Source organism: Nanorana parkeri, unplaced genomic scaffold (assembly GCF_000935625.1).
Source record: "Nanorana parkeri isolate BGI_ZX_2015 unplaced genomic scaffold, ASM93562v1 scaffold2430, whole genome shotgun sequence".
NCBI lineage: Eukaryota > Metazoa > Chordata > Amphibia > Anura > Dicroglossidae > Nanorana > Nanorana parkeri.
This window is the reverse complement of record NW_017308698.1, coordinates 46,323-66,256: the sequence shown is the minus strand read 5'-3', so window position 1 is coordinate 66,256 and position 19,934 is coordinate 46,323. Positions and strand designations below refer to the sequence as shown.

The 19,934-nt window shown below is 50.1% G+C and overlaps 1 protein-coding gene and 1 long non-coding RNA gene across 2 annotated transcripts in view; one reads left to right on the top strand and one right to left on the bottom strand.

Annotated features, from left to right (window-relative positions):
• LOC108801668 overlaps window positions 1-8,064 on the top strand; it is a 14,597-nt gene extending 6,533 nt beyond the window's left edge. The window contains exons 2-3 of the long non-coding RNA XR_001942161.1: window positions 6,957-6,959; window positions 7,996-8,064. This is a non-coding gene — a long non-coding RNA (uncharacterized LOC108801668). The remainder of the gene's footprint in view (window positions 1-6,956; window positions 6,960-7,995) is intronic.
• LOC108801667 (gastrula zinc finger protein XlCGF52.1-like) overlaps window positions 1-8,426 on the bottom strand; it is a 16,520-nt gene extending 8,094 nt beyond the window's left edge. Inside the window, exon 1 of the mRNA XM_018573569.1 lies at window positions 8,332-8,426. Coding sequence (XP_018429071.1) covers window positions 8,332-8,408 — 77 coding nt within the window. The 5' untranslated portion in view covers window positions 8,409-8,426. The remainder of the gene's footprint in view (window positions 1-8,331) is intronic.
• Between the last annotated feature and the right edge of the window lie 11,508 nt (window positions 8,427-19,934).

Below are 19,934 nucleotides of genomic sequence, written 5' to 3'. Positions count from 1 at the left end.
ATTTTATATCACGGACACCAACGATGGGTCTTATTTTATATTACAGACACCAACAATGGTCTTATTGTATATCACGGACACCAACGATGGTCTTATTGTATATCATGGACACCAACGATGGTCTTATTGTATATCACGGACACCAACGATGGTCTTATTGTATATCACAGACACCAACGATGGGACTTATTGTATATCACGGACACCAACAATGGGACTTATTGTATATCACGGACACCAACGATGGGACTTATTGTATATCACGGACACCAACGATGGGTCTTATTTTATATCACGGACACCAACGATGGTCTTATTGTATATCACGGACACCAACGATGGGTCTTATTTTATATTACGGACACCAACGATGGTCTTATTTTATATTACAGACACCAACGATGGGTCTTATTGTATATCACGGACACCAACGATGGGACTTATTGTATATCACGGACACCAACGATGGGTCTTATTTTATATCACGGACACCAACGAGAAATATGCCGGCATGTACGCTGTAGGACCCTCACGGGGTCGCGTGCAACAATCCCAAGAATAAAATATTGAAAATTGTTAATGACCTCACCACATACCGGCCCCTTCTCTTCCAGATTCCGATAAGCCTGCAGACCTCCACAGCCACCAGGCCAGAGTTGTGGGGAAGAGGTCCTTGTCCTCATCAACACGGGGGCAAGGTGCTTTGCCATGGAGATCCTTCCTAGACACGCACCCCAATGTTAAGGGCATGTGGCCTGGTATGGCTCAGGAAGGAAAGAGGGATGCACACCCTTCTCTCCATTCTCCTGGCTTGCTAGACGTCTGCTTGGATAAGGGTCTGGTAATGGAGTTTAAGGAGGACCATATGCAACAGGAAAGTGAGGTTCCCCACAAAATTCATACAAGGCCCTTTGGGTCTGAAATGATTTTGAAAGAGCCCAAAGCAACATTTCATAGTGTGAACATGGCCTTGTGTTGTGCTTGTACTATATCAGTGTTTCTCATCTAGGATGCTTTCTGGCTTGCTCAGGGGTGCCTTCAAATTTTCTCTTTTATATAATCTTTTAGAGGGTGCCATCGGTGAAAAGACGTTGAGAAATGCTGTTCTATATATCCTTCTAGATACATACCGTACATGCCAACCTACCCAGAAAACTTGGGAGACTTTCAGGTTTTAGCGTTCTCCATCGATTGAGGCAAAGATTGTTGGCATTCCCAAAGACCCCTAAGAAAGCTCAGCACCTAACTCATAAAAGTAATTCCTAATGACAAGGAAAAAAAAAAAACGGCCTTCAATGGGCAACTTATCAATTAGAAGCTGTAATCGAATTGCAGATGTCCCATATAGTGATGTCAGTTACATGATGATCTGTCCCTGTGAAGGCTGCTTAGGTGGCCTATATGTGCATGGGTCTGCTCCTAGGCTTCTTGTCCACCTGAGTAAAGAGCGTGGCCTCAGCATTGTGTGCTCAGCAACCACACCCAGGACTTTTCCCGTAAAATGGCTACATAATGGAATTGGGTCAGAAGAAGGACAGAGGAAGCCAGCCGTCTCCCTTCCTTGTCTGTGCTCTGGCTGTGTGTGGAAAAGGATGCTAACTGTCACTTATTAGCAGCCTACATTTGGAGCCTCTCAGCCTAGGATTTCCAACCAGCCAACCACCCCACTTAGCCATCAAGATGTGGCCCAATGAGCCCACTCAGCTGTCAAGAGCAGGCCCAGGTAGCCTACTCAGCTATCAAGCCAAGGCTGAGCTAGACCACTCATATCTTAACCCTAGACCCAGCTATTCCACTCATCTGTCAGGCCTAGACCCATCTATCACATTCATCTGTGAGGCCTAGACCCAGCTATCCCACTCATCTGTGAGGCCTAGACCCAGCTATACCACTCATCTGTCAGGCCTAGACCCAGCTATTCCAATCATCTGTGAGGCCTAGACCCAGCTATCCCAATCATCTGTCAGGCCTAGACCCAGCTATCCCACTCATCTGTCAGGCCTAGACCCAGCTATCCCACTCATCTGTCAGGCCTAGACCCAGCTATCCCACTCATCTGTCAGGCCTAGACCCAGCTATCCCACTCATCTGTCAGGCCTAGACCCAGCTATCCCACTCATCTGTCAGGCCTAGACCCAGCTATCCCACTCATCTGTCAGGCCTAGACCCAGCTATCCCACTCATCTGTCAGGCCTAGACCCAGCTATCCCACTCATCTGTCAGGCCTAGACCCAGCTATCCCACTCATCTGTCAGGCCTAGACCCAGCTATCCCACTCATCTGTCAGGCCTAGACCCAGCTATCCCACTCATCTGTCAGGCCTAGACCCAGCTATCCCACTCATCTGTCAGGCCTAGACCCAGCTATCCCACTCATCTGTCAGGCCTAGACCCAGCTATCCCACTCATCTGTCAGGCCTAGACCCAGCTATCCCACTCATCTGTCAGGCCTAGACCCAGCTATCCCACTCATCTGTCAGGCCTAGACCCAGCTATTCCAATCATCTGTCAGGCCTAAACCCAGCTATCCCAATCATCTGTGAGGCCTAGACCCATCAAACCTATTGCACAAGGCCCCAGACAATGGCTTAAAATGCTCTTTGAACCCCAGTGGTGGATTTATCCTCTTTAAGGGAACAAATTTGGACTGACCAACGAAGCAGAAACCAATGAAAGGGATCGTATGTTATTAGGTAGGGATGCGCTGATACCGGTTTTTCGGTATCGAGTACTGACATTTTCTTTTCTGTACTCGCCGATACCGAACCTGAAAGTCCCATTAAGGAAGCCGGGGCGGAATGTAATAACTCGCCACCCGGCTTCCCAATTAGCCAGGAAGCCATCTTCATGCTCCCTCGTACACCTGGCTTGCTTCGGGATGTGACTGCTGAGCTTTCATGTTGGTGTGATCTATATGGAAGATATATTCTTTAATATTCTTTAAGAGAAAGTGGCCTTCTGTCCTCAGGGGGAGATCCGGGATGGTGGGATAGGTGGTCGGGGTATTGGGGTTGAGATAAGGTGAGGTGAGACTTTATCAGAGGGTGAAATGAGAGAAGATAGGAGAAGGTTGGGGCACTAAATACTGAGATCCCCCAATTACATATAAACATAATAGTACAGCAAAACCCTCTGAGCAGAATGGTGGAGCTCGAGGTCTTCGTTGGTTGAGATTTGAGTTGGTGTTCCATAAACATGGCTTGACTCCTCCGAAGACCGGGCTGCTTGTAGTCTTTCTGATCCTCTGGTTTGTACATAGAGAAGATGGAGGAGGAGCTTCTCTACGTTAGATGTCATCTGATGAACTTGTGATGGAGGAATTCCGGGTGGAATCATATACGGCTCTATGATCCGATGTCCTTATAATTGGAGTATACTACAGAACCCCGCCTCCCCTTCCCCCGAGATGTATGAGGAGGGGGAGGGGCGGCTCCTCCAACAAGTACGAGCCGGAGATACAAAACTACTCAGACACGAGGAGAAGAATAAAACCTCCAGTATGAGAAGAACTTGTAGAGTCAGCAGAAGGAATAAAAGGGAAAGAAAAGAAGATTTAATGATACAAATGTGAAGAGAACTTTTATCAATCACCTTACAATGAATATCATGAGAAGAAGAATAGAAACATTTCATCTTCATTTGTTTCACAATCATAAAAATGTCTTCATATATTTGTATCTTTATCAGGGAAATGTGAAATGTTCCCTCTGAAGACGTCATATCTTCCACTTTCCTCCAGCAGGGGGCTCTCCAGAGTCCATGAAGCTGCCTGTGCAGACTGATCACTACTGCAGTGACATGGTCAGTCCCGTCATGTAGTCTGATCTCCCCTTCTCTTCATCCGCAAGTCATATCTAGCTCCTCCCCCTCACCATGATGGAACATTCTATGAAGCTTCTGCTGAAGAGCACGGGGAAGATAGACGACACTGCTAGAGGGACCCAACCAGCAGTGACACCCCCCTCCCCCTCCTTCTCTCACCTAGCGCTGTACGCTGGTTGAAACGTACAGCATGGTATATAGAATGAGGAGGTGTGGAATAGGGAAGGTACAGCATGGTATATAGAATGAGGAGGGGTGGGAAAGGGAATGTACAGCATGGAATATAGAATGAGGGGGTGTAGAATAGGGAACGTACAGCCATGGTATATAGAATGAGGAGGGGTGGGAAAGGGAATGTACAGCATGGAATATAGAATGAGGGGGTGTAGAATAGGGAACGTACAGCCATGGTATATAGAATGAGGAGGGGTGGGAAAGGGAATGTACAGCATGGAATATAGAATGAGGGGGTGTAGAATAGGGAACGTACAGCCATGGTATATAGAATGAGGAGGGGTGGGAAAGGGAATGTACAGCATGGAATATAGAATGAGGGGGTGTAGAATAGGGAACGTACAGCCATGGTATATAGAATGAGGAGGGGTGGGAAAGGGAATGTACAGCATGGAATATAGAATGAGGGGGTGTAGAATAGGGAACGTACAGCCATGGTATATAGAATGAGGAGGGGTGGGAAAGGGAATGTACAGCATGGAATATAGAATGAGGGGGTGTAGAATAGGGAACGTACAGCCATGGTATATAGAATGAGGAGGGGTGGGAAAGGGAATGTACAGCATGGAATATAGAATGAGGGGGTGTAGAATAGGGAACGTACAGCCATGGTATATAGAATGAGGAGGGGTGGGAAAGGGAATGTACAGCATGGAATATAGAATGAGGGGGTGTAGAATAGGGAACGTACAGCCATGGTATATAGAATGAGGAGGGGTGGGAAAGGGAATGTACAGCATGGAATATAGAATGAGGGGGTGTAGAATAGGGAACGTACAGCCATGGTATATAGAATGAGGAGGGGTGGGAAAGGGAATGTACAGCATGGAATATAGAATGAGGGGGTGTAGAATAGGGAACGTACAGCCATGGTATATAGAATGAGGAGGGGTGGGAAAGGGAATGTACAGCATGGAATATAGAATGAGGGGGTGTAGAATAGGGAACGTACAGCCATGGTATATAGAATGAGGAGGGGTGGGAAAGGGAATGTACAGCATGGAATATAGAATGAGGGGGTGTAGAATAGGGAACGTACAGCCATGGTATATAGAATGAGGAGGGGTGGGAAAGGGAATGTACAGCATGGAATATAGAATGAGGGGGTGTAGAATAGGGAACGTACAGCCATGGTATATAGAATGAGGAGGGGTGGGAAAGGGAATGTACAGCATGGTATATAGAATGAGGAGGTGTGGAATAGGGAAGGTACAGCATGGTATATAGAATGAGGTGTGGGAAAGGGAACGCACAGCATGGCATATAGAATGAGGCGGTGGGGAATAGGGAAGGTACAGCATGGTATATAGAATGAGGGGGTGTGGAAAAGGGAATGTGCAGCATAATATGTAGGATGAGGTGGGGTGGATAGGGAAGGTACAGCTAGATGTGTGAACTAGCCCTTAAACTGTGCCCCATAAAAAACATTTTCCACCAACAGGACAAGAATACGGCTTCCTGCCCTTGTGCAATCTCTGATAAATAGAAAGATGGATATTCTGTGAAAAACCTTTCCGTCACTCAGGGGGTGAATCTGGCTTGCTCCCCTTGTGAGATCTGTAATGTTTGAGTAGTTTCGATTTATGAAGAAAACACTTCCCACACTCTCTGCATGGATATGGCCTATCGCCCGTGTGCATACTCTGATGACTGGAAAGATGGGCCTTCTGTGAAAAACATTTCCCGCACTCGGGGCAGGAATACGGCTTCTCGCCTGTGTGTAATCTCTTATGTAAGTTAAGAGCGGACTTTGCCGAAAATGATTTCCCGCACTCAGCGCAGAAATAAGGTTTCTCGCCCGTGTGCGATCTTTGATGTTTGGTAAGGTTGAACTTCTGTGAAAAACATTTCCCGCACTCAGGGCAGAAATACGGTTTCTCTCCCGTGTGCAGTCTCTGATGTTGGGTAAGATGGCACTTCTGCGAAAAACTTCTCCCGCACTCGGGGCAGGAATGCGACCTCTCCCCCGTGTGCAGTCTCTGATGTTGGGTAAGATAGCACTTTTGTGAAAAGCATCTCTCGCAATCGGGGCAGGAATACGACTTCTCCCCCGTGTGGGATCTGTAATGATTAATGAGTGCGAATTTATAAAGGAAACATTTCCCGCACTCATAACAGTAAAGATACTTGTCACCCATGTGAGAACTCAGATGGACACAAAGAGTCGATTCAGAGGTAAAACTTTCCCCGCACTCGGGGCAGGAAAATGTCTTCTCCCCCTGAATTCCGGCACCATCCCCCACAGGACGAGGTTGCTCAGAGTCAGAGGGATCCCATGGTCTATCCACACTGTGAAGTCCCCCATCCATAGCTGAGCTCAGTGTCTCTTCTCCCGCACAATCTGCTGTGATGTCCTCATCTTCCATCTTACAACCTGGAGATAAAGTCAGAGGATCCTTTGAGGGTTTCTCCATGGCGTGTCCTGGAAAAAGGAGAGAAATAGGATTTTACACTTCCTAGTAAATACAGATTCTCGGAGTGCAATACGGGACAATTCAGAGACGACCGGGATCTTCACAAGCAGAACAGAGGGGTGGGCAATACAGTATTATAACCGAAACAAGGGGAACCCCACCTAGGACAGCAGTCTCTGGCACCTTATGGCCAACCAGCATCAGCAGATGTGTGAACGTCCACCTGGTAGAACAGAGGACCAGGTGGTGGCCTTACAAATCTGCACCGCAGATGCCGAAAACAACTACTGACAAATCTAGTAGAGCGTTACCTTCCGAGCTATAGGGATGCACAGTGACCTGTCTGATCCATCTGGAGATGGTGGAAGAAGACACAGAAAGCATGTCCTTCAAGAAGGACAGAGAGGAAATCCAATTGTTGAAATGAAGAAGAAGGATAAAGTCGAGCGGCCTGACCCACATCCAGATTTCAGAGAGACTTCCTGAGGATGTTTCAGGGCAAGACAAAAAAGGAGGAAAGGACCATGTCCTCATTCAGATGAAAAGAAGACACCACCTTCATCCTAGTCCTAACCGTATCCTTGTGAAGAACAAGAAGCAGGAGGTTCCTGCCAGATCCGAAACTCTACCAGCAACGAGGAAAGCAACCTTGCCTGTGAGATCTGCCAGAGATCCCCAATAGTTTCAAAGAGAGCTCTCCGGAGAAGTGAAAGTGCCAGACTGAGATTCCACAGCGACGCTGGAGGGCACCTAGGTGGGGCTACGTGAGCAACGCCATGGACAAAACACTTAACGAGGGAATGAGAGACCACATGCTGTTGAATGAGTTGAGTGTATTCAGGGCCAAATATTGATCCAGTTCCGATGAAGAAATGGCAAAATCCACCCCACAGAGTACTTCCAAGGTGGAAACTACCTCCTTTCTCAGCAGGCAAGGTATGCCCTCCAGGTATAATGGTATACCTAGTGAGAGGTGGACCTCTGGGCCAGCAAGAGTATGAGAATAACAGAATTAGCCAGAATCCTATCCCTCAAGACCCGGTCTTCAACAGCTAAGCCGGCAAACCCAGCAACTGAGAAGCCGGATCTGAGACCCGCCCACCAGTAGTGTCAAATATCCAATGAGGGGAGGAAAGAATGTCCACCGACCCTTGGTGTGACTCACTTCAGACGAGCATACCCTCCAAAGGTGGTCTTCAGGGATGGCTTCGCCACTACCCTGGACCTGTGTAACACCCTGCAGCTAACCCAACGTATGCCAACATTCTGCACCGTGTGCCAACATTCTTCACGTTTAGCTAGAAGTCTGCTGGAAGAAGAGGAACCGACCTAAGAAAGGCCCAATCTGTGTCCTCATATATGTGCTACTGGAACTAGGAGTGACACCCAACCCAATACTGCCAGCTGAGCCCCAGGACGGCTATCAGTACAGGGAGGTGACCATTACCAACCTACTATTGGCTGATATCACTCAGATCCCGCCCTACTCTGGACCAATCAGTGTGCAGGAACAGAGCAGAGATAAGAGAAGAATATAATATAGGTCACCTGTGCTGATCTCTGTAGGAGTGTCCTCCTCTTTGATTGTCCTCATCGTTCTGTCCTCCTCTTTAAATGTCTTTGTCATTCCATCCTCCTCGATGAGTGTGGCCAGTGTTCCATCCTCCTCGATGAGTGTCCTTGTTGTTCCATCCTCCTCGATGAGTGTCCTTGTTGTTCCATCCTCCTCGATGAGTGTCCTTGTTGTTCCATCCTCCTCGATGAGTGTCCTTGTTGTTCCTTCCTCCTCTATGAGTGCGGCTGTTGTTACATTCTCCTCTTTGAGGGTCCTCACTGCTCCATCCTCTAGGAGTGTCCTTGTTGTTCCAGCCTCCTCCGTACATTGCTGATCATCCCTCACATACGTCTCTTCTACTTCAACCTCAACTTTCACCTTCATCAGATCTTCACCCTAAACCAACAGAACGGCAGAAAATCTCATCTGTTCTACTCAGTGTCCTATATCCCCCCACTCCTCCATGGAGACATAGACAGAGACCTCCTGACACCTTATAGGAACCTGACACACACAATGATACAGTCACCACCCAGACACGCCCCTTGTCTGTTCCTGGATCATGTCCCAGAATTCCCGGCACCGCTCACCTCTCCTGTCAGCAGCTCCATCATCTTCTTGGTGACTTCCAGAATCTTCTGCATGCTGTGTCTCTCGGGTTTTATGGAGTCACATGGGGGCACTGTGATGGTCACATGATCACCAGACTTCAGAAGAGGAAAACTCTGGATGGAGAAACCAATAGGAATATCATGTTAGTATCCCAGAATCCTCCTCACCTCTCCGGTCAGGTCTGTGTATTGGTAGAGCAATGAGTGACGTCATGTGACCTCCCAGAATCCTCCTCACCTCTCCGGTCAGGTCTGTGTTTTATTAATGGAGATAGGAGTGACGTCATGTGACCTCCCAGAATCCTCCTCACCTCTCCGGTCAGGTCTGTGTTTTATTAATAGAGATAAGAGTGATATCATGTGACCTCCCAGAATCCTCCTCACCTCTCCGGTCAGGTCTGTGTTATATTATTAGAGATAAGAGCGATGTCATGTGACCTCCCAGAATCCTCCTCACCTCTCCGGTCAGCAGGTACATGATCTCCAGGGTGAGGTTTAGTATCTTCTCAGTTATGTGACTCCGGTCCTCCTCCATCTTCACTGAGGTGGACATTTGGTCTCTGTAGAAAGATAACTTAGAATTATCTGGATTGGTTGTATAATATTAGGATGGAGATACATACCCCTGACCCCAGCGTGTGTTGCTATATACGTTACATACTCCTGATATGGTTGCCATCTGTCCGGGTTTTGAATGCTGTGTCCAGGTTTCATGACAGCTGAAACCCGGACGCCAAACAGGGGCAACCAAAATTAAGATCACTGAAATTAGGCCCGACTGTGATATTTACATATGAATAAGCCATGACTCATTCATATGTAAATATTGTGTAAAATAATTGCTAATTATTATGCAAATTGTGCACATCCTTGCTTGTCAGTGTATATACATCTGTTACATTGCTGGTCAGTGTGAATACATCTGTTACATTGCTGGTCAGTGTATATACCTCTGTTACATTGCTGGTCTGTATATACATCTGTTACATTGCTGGTCAGTGTGAATACATCTGTTACATTGCTGGTCAGTGTATATACCTCTGTTACATTGCTGGTCATGTATATACCTCCGTTACATTGCTGGTCATGTATATACCTCCGTTACATTGCTGGTCAGGTATATACCTCCGTTACATTACTGGTCAGTGTATATACCTCCGTTACATTGCTGGTCAGTGTATATACCTCGGTAACATTGCTGGCCAGTGCCCAGATAGCAAGGATAACTAGCCACAAACTTATGGCAGGCTGAAATTGTCATTTTTGTTAACTTGCTGCGCACATTCCTGGCAGGTTGTAGACTTGCAGGACACTGGCAGCACAAGTTCTAGGCGACACTTTTTGAATTTGTAGCAAATTTGCTGGGCAAGTCTATAGCAAGAGTCCTGCAGGTCTTAGCAAGAGCTCTGCAAGCTTGCTGGTCTGGAGACTTGCAATGCAGACTTGCTGTAATTGTGCAACAAAATTGTGAAGCTCGCCAAGTCAGCGATAGTTTAGCGAGTCATTTTCAAACTTGCAGCTCAATTGCTTGCTATCTGGGTGTATACACCTCCGTTACATTGCTGGTCAGTGTATATACCTCCGTTACATTGCTGGTCAGTGTATATACCTCTGTTACATTGCTGGTCAGTGTATACACCTCTGTTACATTGCTGGTCAGTGTATACACCTCTGTTACATTGCTGGTCAGTGTATATACCTCTGTTACATTGCTGGTCAGTGTATATACCTCCATTACATTGCTGGTCAGTGTATATACCTCTATTACATTGCTGCTCAGTGTATATATCTCCGTTACATTGCTGCTTAGTGTATATACCTCTGTTACATTGCTGGTCAGTGTGAATACCTCCGTTACATTGCTGCTCAGTGTATATACCTCTGTTACATTGCTGCTCAGTGTATATACCTCTGTTACATTGCTGGTCAGTGTATATACCTCCGTTACATTGCTGCTCAGTGTATATACCTCTGTTACACTGTTGGTCAGTGTATATACCTCTGTTACATTGCTGGTTAGTGTATATACCTCCGTTACATTGCTGGTCAGTGTGAATACCTCCGTTACATTGCTGGTCAGTGTATATACCTCCGTTACATTGCTGGTCAGTTTATGTAACTCCGTTACTTTGGCTGTCACTGAGAATACCTCCGTTACATTGGCAGTCAGTGTAAGGCTTCCTAACTACTTCTCTCCTCGCTCTCTCTCCTGGCTGTCTCCTGTATATTCTCCCCAGAAAATTCCACGCAGCACTAGATTGTTCAGGTTTTGCTTGAAGAAAAGGTGACAACCCTAACCCCTGACCACGGGGTGTATTGGAATTACATTTCAGGACAACCCAAAGTGACTATGGTGGGCGAGGATGGAAACGCATATAAGTTAATTTCTTATTACCTCCTCTGCTGCCAGTTCCAGAAATGTCTCCTCTCTACGTCTTCCCAACTCACCCCTCACCCAGAACTTCTTTTTCTGTACCTGACATCACTTCCTGTCTGCTTACCATAGAGACTTCCTGTCTCGGTATAGCTGAGGTCACCACCTTGTGGAGCTCTGAGGAACTGCAGGTCCGAGAAACGCCTTGTGTTGTGTGTGTATGGACTGTATATTCTCATAGACGGGGTCATTTCCACTCCCACTCGCGTCAGAGGTGGGAGATGCCGAGAGGGGAGATCCCTAGACCATCTGCATTGGGGTTATGGGGCGGATCTGCCTAATTCTCTGCTATTGCAGGTGGACTCTTCACTGGTGGGTACATCTGATGAGGGGGTGACCCACGTCACCCATTTCCACCAATACCTGAGGCATCTTTGGGTGAATGGGAATATCACATTGGAAGGTTTTCCTCAATTGTGTGCCAAAACCCCTTCGCTCATCCCGAGAGGTAATATGTTTATGTCTTCCTTGGTGGGAGTGGAAACGACCTCGTCTATAAGGATATATAGAGAAATTTAGGCGATCCCTTAAGACTCAACTCTTCAGGGAAGCCGATCCCACCTCAACCTAACCACTGAACCTTCACATTCTCAAACAATTCATCCCCCACACAGCTACCTCATCATGTATCACTTCTCCCTCCCCTCAGGGGCGGGGCCCTCCTTACCATCTTGTCTTGTATTGTATTGTGATTGTAACGTCTTCCTTATATTGTAAAGCGTTGCGCAAACAGGCGCCATATAAATCCTGTATAATAATAATAAAACACACATAGTAAACGCAATTACATTTTTCTCGGGGATGCAGTTCCTCTGAGCTCCACACGGTGGCGATCCTCCCTATACCAAGACTGAAAGTCTCTATGGAAGTTACAGACTAGAGATGGGAAGTTCAGATCTTTGAAATGAGTCGGTTCCTTTTTGATCAGTTCATTCAAAAGAACCGATTCCTGAATTGAATCATCGGGTCACTATCGGAGTCGGTTGCCAAGCAAGTGAACCGAAGCTCAGGAGCTGCCTGAACCTTCATAAAAGATCCCAATGAGAAGACTGATTCAGAGAAGGGACGGGGGGGACAGCTCCTGGGGATCGTTCTAGTGATCAGTGCCTTGGCTCAGAGAGGTCACAAGTTTTTTTTTTTGTAAGACCAGCCATTGTATCAGATCAGCCAAAGTCGTCACTTCTGCCTCACTGATCAATGATCCCCAGGAGCTGCCTCACTGATCCCCAGGAGCTGCCTCACTGATCACTGATCCCCAGGAGCTGCCTCACTGATCACTGATCCCCAGGAGCTGCCTCACTGATCACTGATCGCCAGGAGCTGCCTCACTGATCAATGATCCCCAGGAGCTGCCCCACTGATCAATGTTCCTGCTCTAGAACCAGTCCTTCCTTCTCATGTGCCCTCTGGAATGCCCGCTCTGTCTGTAAGAAGCTCACAGCTGTCCATGATCTTCTTATCTTCAATTCCTTTAACATGCATGTCGTCACTGAAACCTGGCTTCAGGAATCTGACTCTGCCTCCCCTTCTCCCCTGCTGCCTTCTCCCACGGTGGCCTCCCCTGCTGTCCTCTCCCCTGCTGTCCTCTCCCATGGTGGCCTCCCCTGCTGCCCTCTCCCATGGGGGCCTCCCCTGCTGCCCTCTCCCATGGGGGCCTCCCCTGCTGCCCTCTCCCATGGGGGCCTCCCCTGCTGCCCTCTCCCATGGGGGCCTCCCCTGCTGCCCTCTCCCATGGGGGCCTCCCCTGCTGCCCTCTCCCATGGGGGCCTCCCCTGCTGCCCTCTCCCATGGGGGCCTCCCCTGCTGCCCTCTCCCATGGGGGCCTCCCCTGCTGCCCTCTCCCATGGGGGCCTCCCCTGCTGCCCTCTCCCATGGGGGCCTCCCCTGCTGCCCTCTCCCATGGGGGCCTCCCCTGCTGCCCTCTCCCATGGGGGCCTCCCCTGCTGCCCTCTCCCATGGGGGCCTCCCCTGCTGCCCTCTCCCATGGGGGCCTCCCCTGCTGCCCTCTCCCATGGGGGCCTCCCCTGCTGCCCTCTCCCATGGGGGCCTCCCCTGCTGCCCTCTCCCATGGGGGCCTCCCCTGCTGCCCTCTCCCATGGGGGCCTCCCCTGCTGCCCTCTCCCATGGGGGCCTCCCCTGCTGCCCTCTCCCATGGGGGCCTCCCCTGCTGCCCTCTCCCATGGGGGCCTCCCCTGCTGCCCTCTCCCATGGGGGCCTCCCCTGCTGCCCTCTCCCATGGGGGCCTCCCCTGCTGCCCTCTCCCATGGGGGCCTCCCCTGCTGCCCTCTCCCATGGGGGCCTCCCCTGCTGCCCTCTCCCATGGGGGCCTCCCCTGCTGCCCTCTCCCATGGGGGCCTCCCCTGCTGCCCTCTCCCATGGGGGCCTCCCCTGCTGCCCTCTCCCATGGGGGCCTCCCCTGCTGCCCTCTCCCATGGGGGCCTCCCCTGCTGCCCTCTCCCATGGGGGCCTCCCCTGCTGCCCTCTCCCATGGGGGCCTCCCCTGCTGCCCTCTCCCATGGGGGCCTCCCCTGCTGCCCTCTCCCATGGGGGCCTCCCCTGCTGCCCTCTCCCATGGGGGCCTCCCCTGCTGCCCTCTCCCATGGGGGCCTCCCCTGCTGCCCTCTCCCATGGGGGCCTCCCCTGCTGCCCTCTCCCATGGGGGCCTCCCCTGCTGCCCTCTCCCATGGGGGCCTCCCCTGCTGCCCTCTCCCATGGGGGCCTCCCCTGCTGCCCTCTCCCATGGGGGCCTCCCCTGCTGCCCTCTCCCATGGGGGCCTCCCCTGCTGCCCTCTCCCATGGGGGCCTCCCCTGCTGCCCTCTCCCATGGGGGCCTCCCCTGCTGCCCTCTCCCATGGGGGCCTCCCCTGCTGCCCTCTCCCATGGGGGCCTCCCCTGCTGCCCTCTCCCATGGGGGCCTCCCCTGCTGCCCTCTCCCATGGGGGCCTCCCCTGCTGCCCTCTCCCATGGGGGCCTCCCCTGCTGCCCTCTCCCATGGGGGCCTCCCCTGCTGCCCTCTCCCATGGGGGCCTCCCCTGCTGCCCTCTCCCATGGGGGCCTCCCCTGCTGCCCTCTCCCATGGGGGCCTCCCCTGCTGCCCTCTCCCATGGGGGCCTCCCCTGCTGCCCTCTCCCATGGGGGCCTCCCCTGCTGCCCTCTCCCATGGGGGCCTCCCCTGCTGCCCTCTCCCATGGGGGCCTCCCCTGCTGCCCTCTCCCATGGGGGCCTCCCCTGCTGCCCTCTCCCATGGGGGCCTCCCCTGCTGCCCTCTCCCATGGGGGCCTCCCCTGCTGCCCTCTCCCATGGGGGCCTCCCCTGCTGCCCTCTCCCATGGGGGCCTCCCCTGCTGCCCTCTCCCATGGGGGCCTCCCCTGCTGCCCTCTCCCATGGGGGCCTCCCCTGCTGCCCTCTCCCATGGGGGCCTCCCCTGCTGCCCTCTCCCATGGTGGCCTCCCCTGCTGTCCTCTCCCATGGTGGCCTACACTGGACGCACTCACCCAGATCCATTGGACAGAAAGGAGGTGGAGTGGGAATCCTTCTATCCCCGCAATGCACTTTTCAAATTCTGCCTTCACCTCCCTCTCTATCCCTCTCCTCTTTTTTTAAACCCACTGCATTCGCCTATTCACTCCAATTTCGCTGAGGATTGCTGTTATGTACCGGCCACCAGGACCGCTATCTCGCTTTCTGGAGGACTTCTCTGCCTGGCGACCCGACCTTCTCTCCTCAGAAATACCCCCCATCATTCTTGGTGACTTTAACATCGCTACTAACATTAACAGAGAAAGGGAGAGATGTGAACCCGTCATTTCCCCTATGCACTCCTTGCAACCTCTCCAACATCCCTTTTCGGCTCTAAAATATGCACTGTTACCCCATACCTAAAAAATCCCTCAATGGACCTCGCCAGTCATAACAACCTCAGACTAATCTCCTCACTCCTGTATACCAAAGAACTTATAGAACACCAAGTCTACACCCAACTGAGCTACCTCACAGTCCAGCTTAAAGTGACATGAAACCCTCAGATTGTGTAACATAGACCAATTGCAACATTTCTTACAACTCAACCTTCCAAAAACTGAGCTCATGATATTTCCTCCCGCCCCCGTGCACCCTCCCCCAACATTTCAGTTGAGATTGATACACAACTATCCCCCCCTCCCCCCATGCCAAGGCCCTGGGTGTCATCCTGGACTCGGACCTCACCTTTCTTCCCCACATCCAATCCCTATCCAGATCCTGCCGCCTTCACCTTCCTAACTTCTCTCGCCCCTTGCTGCCAATACCTCCACTGGTAATTGCCCAAAGAATAAAACTCAGAATAATAACAATAGCATGCAAAGCCATCCACAACTCTGCTCCTGGCTACATTGCCAACCTTGTCTCCAAGTATCCTGCTCCTCCTGCTGTCCAGCTCCCTCGTCAACTCCTCCCTGTCACAATCCAGCAGGCAAGGTTTCCCTGCGGAGCCAATCACCCAAGGAGTAAGGGGTTGGGTCAGTCGTGCGGAACCGTTCCACATCATGTACCCCCTCCTAGATGTGACAAGGTGTATACCGGCCTGTGAGACTAATGGCCATGGGGGATAGTTATACTACTCAATTGAGAAGGAATGTGGAGGAAGAGGGGATTTGTAGTTTCCCAATTGGGTCTACTATGGGAGACGAGTAGAGAATTGATAACTCTAGGTCCTCTGCAACACAGGTCTGAGAGATATGGCACTTAGCTCCCCTTAGAATCACAATAGTGCTATTGTTCAATATAGAGTTGTACTTGGGTCCAGCATGCGTATAACTACCAGGAATTATAGCACATCCGTACTCAAGCAACGGTTCTGATATGCAGTTCATCAATAAGCAACGGTTCTGATATGCAGTTCATCAATAAGCAATGGTTCTGATATGCAGTTCATCAATAAGCAATGGTTCTGATATGCAGTTCATCAATAAGCAATGGTTCTGATATGCAGTTCATCAATAAGCAATGGTTCTGATATGCAGTTCATCAATAAGCAATGGTTCTGATATGCATTTCATCAATAAGCAATGGTTCTGATATGCAGTTCATCAATAAGCAACGGTTCTGATATGCAGTTCATCAATAAGCAATGGTTCTGATATGCAGTTCATCAATAAGCAAGTATGGTACGTTGATGCAATAGGCACTAATAGCCGGGGGAAGATCCCCTAATACTTGCGGTTGTGGTACTGGAGTAGCAGTAGGGATTGCGGTTGTGGTAGAGGGCGGTCTCAGTAGCTGGTACGGATGCTGGGACTGGGTCTAGGTTCTAGTAGGCAGATGCTGCAGCAGTGGCGGCAAGGTGAGTTTCACACGGAGTCACTCGCTCGACGCTCCACATTGATAGAACGCCGATTGAGCGAGTCAGCTGTACTCTTGAGGGCCAGTGGGAGGAGTCGGACGTGACGTCACACACGAGACGACGCGCCGCGGGCACGCAGCTCCGGCCCGGGTAAGTCTACGACACTCCCATGCTCACCTCCAGGACTTCTCTACAGTCTCTCCCATCCTCTGGAACTCTTTACCCTCAACCTGTCCGTCTGTCTCCCACTCTGACTGCCTTTAGGCGATCCCTAAAGACTCATCTCTTCAGGGAAGCCGATCCCACCTCAACCTAACCACAGAACCATCACCTTCTAATACAATTCATCCCCCACACAGCTCCCTCCTCATGTATCTGTAGCGCCCATCACCTTTGGTGAAGTGCTTACTAACTATTTAGTGATAGCCAGGGCTGTAGGCAGCCTGGTTGAATTTTGTAGCAGCCAGCACATGGTTAATCCCAGGTGTCCAACCTTGTCTGTACCCCCTAGGGCGGAGTGAGACTCTGTCACATTATGGGACAGCCAATGGGTGACACTGTGATATGTGTACAGAGCAGCAGCCAGTTACTGGGCTTTTTGTAGCCAGTGATGTCTGCTGACAAAGGATATATATATTGGTGGGAGGCCATGTGCTGGCTCTCTTGCCTGGACCAGCCATGGACTGAGGTTGGGTCCTGTTCAGCCTGCCCCTAGGCTAGGCCGAGGCCTGGGGGTGGGAGTTGGCTGAGCTGCTGAAGGAGAGGCCTCCTTGAGAGTTTACAGTCAGGAGAATGCCTGAAAGATGGAAGAACCAGGACCAGTGACCTTGAAGTGCCTTGGATTGGTATGGACTTCAGAGTGGGGTCAGTGTTCTTCATAGATGGTGAAGATGTGCTCCCTTGAATAGAATCCTGTGAGTCTGGAGCTAAGGAGGCCTGTGCACCTAGACCCTAGACCCTCTCTCCCTTATTAGAAGTAAATAAACAGTTTAACCAGCATACCACAACTGGAGTGGACCGCAATTGATGGGCACAGGAAGAGGGCGGTTGATGCTAATGGGGCAGTTGGAAATCTATCCCTAGACTGACTAGATATGGACCTGTTCATCCAGCGGCTCCTTCGGGGGTGAGCGCTACATATCATTGGCCCCTCCCATTTTAGATTGCAAGCCCTCAGGGGCGGGGCCCTCCTTACCATCTTGTATTGTGATTGTAATGTCTTCCTTATATTGTAAAGCGCTGCGCAAACTGTTGGCGCTCCATAAATCCTGTACAATAATAATAATATAACCCAAAAGTCTAAGAATTCTTGTGTACCCCAATGGACTTCAAGAGAAAGATTGTGTGGTAAGTACACGAATGTTATTTTACATCCCTTCTATAAGGATACACAGTACATAACGCACAACACAAGTCCGTGATCGCACCCCGAAAAGTTTTCTCGGGGGCTGAAGTTCCTCTGAGCTCCACAAGGTGGTGCTCTCACTTATATTGAGACAGGAAGTGATGTCAGGTAGAGGCAGGAAGTTCCGGGTGAGAGGTGAGACAGGAGCAAGTAGAGAAAAGACATTGCTGGACCTGGCAGCAGAGGAGGTAATAAGATATTATTTTATATTTACACCCGGTAACCCCCCCCCTTCATGTCCGTCCTCCATAGTCAGTGTGACATCTTTTATCTCCAGCAGATGCCGCTACTCACATATATATATAGTGTGGAAACATATATATTAACCCAGGGCTTAAAATTTCCACTCACCTGCTCGCATTTTGCGAGTAAAAATAAGGTGAGGGCGAATAAGGTGGAAACTTGAGAGCAGAACAGCTCCTGTCTCTTCCGGCTTCCTTCGGCCGCCAGAGCTCTGACAGTTGTGAGCTCCGGCGATGTGTCGAAAGGGCGAACTTATCGAGTTGTCGGACCGCATGACCGGTGAAGGAAAGAATGTCTGTGAGCAGCATCGATGCCTGGCTATCTGGGTGTGATAGTGAGGGCTGCTGAAGACCTCTGTCATCACTCACAGATAAACCAGGGATCGATCCTGCTCACAGCCTCCTCCCTGCAAAGACGTGAACAGGTGAGGGGTTTTCACTCTACCTGATTGTATATTTATTTCATTGCTACAAGCTGCACTGATTGGCAAAATAAGAATGTCCCGTATGTTCTGGGCCCTTGGAGGGTATGAATTTCACTTGTGACATGAAACGGCTTCTGTCTAGCTATGATCCAGTTTATGAGCTCTGATGCTGGTTGCTATGTAACATGCTAATTGCTATGTAACATGCTGGTTGCTATGTGACATGCTGGTTGCTATGTGACATGCTGGTTGCTATGTGACATGCTGGTTGCTATGTGACATGCTGGTTGCTATGTAACATGCTGGCTACTATATAACAAGCTGGTTGCTACGTAACATGCTGGTTGCTACGTAACATGCTGGTTGCTACGTAACATGCTGGTTGCTACGTAACATGCTAGTTGGTATGTAATATGCTAGTTGGTATGTAATATGCTGGTTGCTATGTAACATGGTTGCTATGTAACATGCTGGTTGCTACGTAACATGCTGGTTGCTATGTAACATGCTAGTTGCTATATAACATGCTGGTTACTATATAACATACTGGTTGCTATGTAACTTGCTGGTTGCTATATAACATGCTGGTTGCTATGAGCTGTGAGTGTTGCTAGGAAGGAAGCTTGTTGCAGTGAAGCATTGCTGTTAGGCAGTATAATTATTCTTTTCGCCCCTTCCTTCTTCCATCTCCTCCTTCCGCCTGCTCCTTCCTTCTTCTTCCTACTTCCTCCTTCTGTTTTCTCCTTCCTTCTTCTTCCTACTTCCTCCTTCTGTTTTCTCCTTCCTTCTTCTGCTTCCTCTTCCTTCTCCTTCCGCCTGCTCCTTCCTTCTTCTTCCTACTTCCTCCTTCTGTTTTCTCCTTCCTTCTTCTTCCTACTTCCTCCTTCTGTTTTCTCCTTCCTTCTTCTGCTTCCTCTTCCTTCTCCTTGCTTCTCCTCCTCTTCTTCCTCCATCGCTTCCTCCTCCTTCTTCTTTTTCCTCCATCCCTTCTTCCTCCTCTTCTTTCTCCATTCTACTTCCTCCTCCTCCTCTTCTTCTTCCTCCTCCCTTCTTCCTCCTCCTTTTTCCTCCATTCTACTTCCTCCTCCATCCCTTCTTCCTCCTCCTTCCCTTCTTCCTCTTCCTCCTCCATCCCTTCTTCCTCCTCCTTCCCTTCTTCCTCTTCCTCCTCCATCCCTTCTTCCTCCAGCCCCTCTTCCTTCTGTGCCTCATCTTCCTCCTCCTCTTCTTTTTCCTCCATCCCTTCTTCCTCCTCCTCTTTTTCCTCCATCCCTTCTTCCTCCTCCTCCATCCCTTCTTCCTCCTCCTCCATCCTTTCTTCCTCCTCCTCCATCCCTTCTTCCTCCATCCCTTCTGTGCCTCATCTTCCTCCTTCTCTTCTTTTTCCTCCATCCCTTCTTCCTCCTCCTCCATCCCTTCCTCCTCCTCCATCCCTTCCTCCTCCTCCATCCCTTCCTCCTCCTCCATCCCTTC